Source organism: Sinocyclocheilus anshuiensis, unplaced genomic scaffold (genome assembly GCF_001515605.1).
Source record: "Sinocyclocheilus anshuiensis isolate Anshui unplaced genomic scaffold, SAMN03320099.WGS_v1.1 scaffold130, whole genome shotgun sequence".
Classification (NCBI taxonomy): domain Eukaryota; kingdom Metazoa; phylum Chordata; class Actinopteri; order Cypriniformes; family Cyprinidae; genus Sinocyclocheilus; species Sinocyclocheilus anshuiensis.
The window spans coordinates 2,787,526-2,793,450 of record NW_015544207.1 but is presented as its reverse complement, the minus strand read 5'-3'; the positions used below and the strand labels follow the sequence as shown (position 1 = coordinate 2,793,450).

General features: G+C 36.7%; 1 protein-coding gene across 1 annotated transcript in view; it reads left to right on the top strand.

The window, feature by feature from the left end:
- Nucleotides 1-3,553: 3,553 nt before the first annotated feature.
- LOC107696966 (uncharacterized) overlaps nucleotides 3,554-5,925 on the top strand; it is an 8,439-nt gene continuing 6,067 nt past the window's right edge. Inside the window, exons 1-2 of the mRNA XM_016497544.1 lie at nucleotides 3,554-3,686; nucleotides 4,614-5,205. Coding sequence (XP_016353030.1) covers nucleotides 4,623-5,205 — 583 coding nt within the window. The 5' untranslated portion in view covers nucleotides 3,554-3,686; nucleotides 4,614-4,622. The remainder of the gene's footprint in view (nucleotides 3,687-4,613; nucleotides 5,206-5,925) is intronic.

The following is a 5,925-nucleotide window of genomic DNA, read 5'->3' as shown; positions in this document are numbered from 1 at the left end:
TGAGTTGAATTACTGAAATAAATGAACTTTTCCACGACATTCTAATTTATTGAGATGCACCTGTATATATATATATATATATATATATATAAATGTATAATGGTTATGTCAAAAAAATTGCATTCTCCTGTACGTTTTATGAGAAAATTGATGAATTTTTGTTTAATAAACTGTATACATACATTTTAAAAATAACTTTTTTTTGTTAGTTTTGCTTTTGTTTGTTTCTTAATATATATAATATTAAAAAAAAAACACAGACTGTCTCTGCAAATCAGAAAACCCAGTGACTCCAGTAACACTGTGCATTTTAAAACAGCCAAGAAAAATATATAAAAAATATATTAAATATTACTTTGACGTTATTTATATTGATGCATTGCATTCTGGGATACATTACCTGCGAAGTGTGCTCCGCTGTATGCCTTACATTTCCAGTATTCCATGCGTACAGACAATTTGAAGAGTATACAGTACACTGCAAAAACTGTAAGTAAAACAAGGATTATTGGAGCATGTTTTACAAATGTAAAAACTACTATTTCAGTCTTTCTACTTCAAAATTCCACATTTAATTCAATGTGATTATTTGTAAAATGTACTAACAATTTCCGAGTAAAAAATGTTTCTACACCAGTTCAGTGCACTACTGCATAGTACATAAATAGTATGCTATTCCAAGCATGAGAGTGCGAACATCTTTTTCATTCTTCACTTCTGCTTACCTGTTCTCATTCTTAACCATCAGAGACCATCTGAGGACAAAGACGGTCACAAGTCATGGCTACTTAACATTTTATAGCTCTCCACTTTGTCACTCTTTCTTCACATGACAACCGCCTATGTATTTTGCTCTTCTAACTGTACGTCTGTGTGTGTGTGTGTGTGTGTGTGTGTGTGTGTGTGTGTGTGTGTGTGTGTGCCGTCCATCTGTTTCCACTGTGTCTGCAGTCCCAGATGCACCATTTATCATCCTAAAGGTCATCTATCTTTCTCATTCGCTCCATATTTTCTTAATCTGTTCTATCTTCCGCACCTTCCCAATCAGTACAGTTCAATAGCTTTCTATTGTCATCTCTGCCTTCCTAACAACTGCATGGGCGACGCCAAGCTCATGCCACACGAACCCAAACCCAGTCCAAAACCTAAGCAGACATCAGTGTATGCAATTATAGACAAAAAGACTGTCCCTAAATTATAATGCCAACTTAGATGGATTCCCCATAGATTCCCTGGTATGCCTGAATTCTTAGTATTCATAAAACAGTAGGCAAAAGATACCTGGATGACTAAATAAAAGAAATAAACGTATGTATACTTATTATGGAAATAATATGCAATCTGATGGTTTCTGATCTGTTTATAATGTACTGCCAGTGAATGGGTGCCGTCAGAATGAGAGTCCAAACAGTAATCCAAGTAATTCACACGACTCAAGTCCATCAATTAATGTCTTGTGAAGCATTTGTAAGAAACAAGTGCATCATGATGAAAATGTTTCTTCTGGCTAAAATACAAGTCTATAATTGATAATAAGGCTTCTTCCAATGAAAAAGTCGTCTAATCTGAATCAGGAGAGAAATATGCACAGATCAAGCATCGTTTACAAGAGAAAACAATCTTAAACAAATATGTGGGTGGATTTTGATGTGAGAGGATGACAGCAGATGAACTTTTTCACTGGATTATGGACTCATATTTATATTTTGGCCAGATCTGATGGTTTAAAGTTGGTTAAAAACATCTTCATGATGGATTTGTTTCTTACAAACACACAACTTTTCACTTCACGAGATGTTAACTGATGGACTGGAGTGGTGTGGATTGCTTGTGGATTATTGTGGTGTTTTTATCAGCTGTTTGGACTCTCATTCTGACGGCACCCATTCACTGCAGAGCATCCACTGATGAGCAAGTGATGCAATGCTACATTTCTCCAAATCTGTTCTGATGAAGAAATAAACTAATCTACATATTTGATGGCCTGAGGGTGAGTACATTTTCAGCAGATTTAGATTTTTGGCTGCACTATTCCTTTAAGTGTCCAAAAATATTACATTCAATTCACACTTAAGTGTTTTATAAAGTATACTATTTCCATTATAACGCTCTGAATGATCTGTTTAAGGAAACACTACAAATCTCATGATCAACTGTCAACTAGATTTATGCATGTTATTGTTTACTGATTTAAATACAGAAGACATGAGGTCCCCTTTAGCTCCCTGGCTGACCAACATCAAGCAAATCTAACATTAGTGTTAACCTACTTCTGAATAATGAATCTAATGGAGTTGAGTTAAACTCATGTGAATTATTCACTTGGGTGACTTAGAGGTAACATGGTGTTTCCTGACCTATATCTGCTTGAAAGATGCCAAAGAGACACAGGATCTCATGATAAGCCCTATTTTGACTTGCGTATGGTCTCTTAAGGGAATTTAAGTTGAATATCTGCTCTTCCACAGTCTTTGTAAGCACAGGTTATGTTTCGCCAGCCAGATTGAATTCTGCTGTGGTAGGCCTCTGCAGTCATCAAGTTGTCAAGTGTTTTGATGTTATCGGAATGGAACGGAATAAGTAAATAAGGTGTCCGACAGTTTGTCAATTTAAAGGATGGTCAGGAACTAACCGAACCTAGTCTGATGAATAGACCCGATTGCACTGTAAATATTTCATTGATTATTTACAATTAGTTTTAGAGAGGATTTTGAAGCAGGCAGCGTGAGACTGAGTTCACGGACACGTCTAAAGCCTGTGATGATGGAGTTGTTTGGGTAACGCTTTACTTGAAGGGGTGTGCATAAGACTGACATGACACCTTCATAATCATGACATGACACATGTCATGAATATGAAGGAGTTTTTATGCATGTTTATGACAACTGTCATTAAGTGTCATTCGCTCAGTTATGTAATTTTTAATGTAAAGATGACATTGTTTGAGATGTCTTTGTTATGGGCTATGGTTAGGGGTAAGGGTAGGGGTAGGGTTAGGTTAGGGTTAGGTCAAATAATGTCATATTTGCATTAAAAATGACAACTGAGCGAATGACACTTAATGACAGTTGTCATAAACATGCATAAAAAACCTTCATATTCATGACGTGTCATGTCATGCAATGCAAAAGTTTTTCTCTTTTCATTGAGAAGATGGTTTCATTTTTTCAAAAGAAAAAAAAAACTTAAGAGATTTGCAATCAATGCTCAAAGAAAACTGAACTTTTTCAATAGTCTAATACAGGTCAACAAAGATGCATTTATGTCCAGGCAACAGGAGAGAGAGACCACGTGAGGCTTTTCTATTCAGAATGTAAAGAAAATGCAATTTGAATGAATAGCGCCATCATGTGGAGAGTCTACAATACATCATGTGGCACATGTAGTGTGCTAATTGTTGTTTTCTAATGTCTACAAAAGAAAAACAAAGTATTTTGCAGATCTACCACTACACTCGTATCCAGTTGCAATTCTATATTTCAACCGCTTCTGCAATCTTGTAATTATTCATGAGGTTAATGAATATTCATGAAGTGGGTGGGCCATAAAGTCACGTGATTCGGACGCAATCGTGAACCGCAGACAGTGAAGTTTTTTTCCCGTTACTTCTACTTTTATAATGTGAAGTTTCACTTAGAACAACGCTATTCGATCTCTACAGCCAAAGGTGGTCTACATCCATAAAGGTGAGGTTTAATTCAGCTCTACTGAACTAACTCTGCAGCGATACGTGTAATAAACAGGACACGCAATGAGTAGAAGAGGGGGTCTCCAAATGTGTTTATGTGTACAAATAATGGGAGATTCCGAAGCTAAAGGCTGTGTCTCAATATCTACTTGCTGCCTACTTAGACAAGCATTTTTAAAAACCATAACCGTGGATTACGATGTCTAAAATACCTTAGTATTGAAGTAGGCAGCTTACTAGGTTTGGAGACACATCCGTGACCTGTAACTTACCCAACTTCCGGTTTAACAGATAAAAGTGGGTAGCACTTTATTTTACAGTCCTGTTCCTCGTGTACATACTATGTACTTATTATAGTAACGTTAATTACAATAACTAGGCACTAACCCTAAACCTAAATCTACCCCATGTAGTACTTTCTATGTAAGTGGACGTACTGTAAAATAAAGTGCAACCGGTAAGTGTATATACTTTCAGTTTAACTGCTAGATTCAGATTTGCTCAGAACACAAAACTATATCATTTTATTGCTAAACATTAAGCATGAAGTCAAAAATACCCCATTATTTACAACGGGTTTACTGTGTCTTTAACCAACTCTTCTATTTTGGTGGATATGTGTAAAAGTAATCAACTAAGAAATGAATGTTTATTTTATTAAAACTATGGCAGTTTAGTTATTTATAAGTCATAACGTATAGATATGTTCGAGTGTTTCTTTGGAAACATTTGCTGATGCCTTCATCATTTATCTTTGCTATGTTTTGATCTGTGTCAATGAAGAGCTTGGGATGAAATATTAAAACTGAGCAAATATGTGAATATGGAATTAAGATTTAGTTTAATTGTGTGCATTTGGGAAACATAAAATGCTATAAAAGCTTGGTTCTTCTAACAGTATTACTCATATTGTTTTATTTTATAGACATTGTGGATGCAGAGTACAAAGATGTCCAAGCTTGCTTCTCGTAACTCTCAGCTGCTGTTGTCGGATCAGAAGTGTGCTAAATATCTGTTAGAGACGTATGTCAAGCGGAGCCTCAGCCTGAATGAAGGATGCAGGAAACATCAGCTAAATAAACTCAAATGGCTTAAACCAGGAAGGCAGTCCAGACGGGCATCCAGTGACACCTCCACCCACCGTCTGTCTGTAGAGAGGCTCCTGAAGACCAGCGAGTGCCCTGAATGCACAACACAAGAACTTGTCACTAGGAGTAAGATCCTCAAAGCACCAAGCAGAACCAAATCATTCTTCAGAGGCTTTCTCCACCTCTTCTCTAAGAAGAAGACTGAGCCCAAAGTGAAAGATGAACGAGTTACAGAAACAGACTCTGGACAATATACAGTAGAACGGGGGCTTCGCTCTTCTCATAAAGGCTCACCCGGCCTCAGTGAGACTGTGAGGAAAAAACACTCTCTGAGAAGTATCTTCTTTAGCAATCAAAATGATGAGAAAAGAGAATCATTACAAAAGGACTCCTGTCTTGTTCCTGATGACGTGGAGGGGCTTTCAGACGGTAAGTCTTGAAGTTGACGGGCCAGACGGTTTTAATAGCCCTGTGAATACAAACAAGTGAACTTGTCTGGCAAATTCATAGTTCTGCCACTAATGACAGTCGGTATGACGAATTAGCCACTTAAGGCCCATTCAAGGATGGTAACTATAACGCTAACTACAAAGTTTTAATGAGTGAATTATTTTGAGCTTTAATTTTTTAATTAATTCTGAAAGCAGGGAAGTCCACATTACAGCTATAATGATAATGACACAGAGGAACGATATCGTTAGAATCACTTTAGAACGATTTTTTTCTAGCTAATGAACGATAGAAGCATTGACAGCCAATCAGAAACTAGATTTCTTTAAAGAGCTTGAGTATTCAAAGCGGCAGAAAACAAAACGGCAAAGCAAGCTTATAATAAACAGAATGTTATGCTTTGGTATGAATATTAATGTAATTATCGTTATAGTTATCTTTGTAGTTATCATTTTTGGTGTGAACAGGCCATTATTCTGGCTTAAGTTGACTTGTCTTAAAGGAACACTCCACTATTTTTGAAAATAGGCTCATTTTTAGAGGAGGAGTACAGAGAGAAGTGCCTGGTTCCCACAGTGGCATTCAGTGGTAGTAAAGCTCTTCTGTAGGGATGTATGAGTGCTGAAGGTGTGAGGGAGTTGTGGTTTATCAATGCTGGCATGAATTCACACACCACTGTGTGATGTAATACAAAAACCT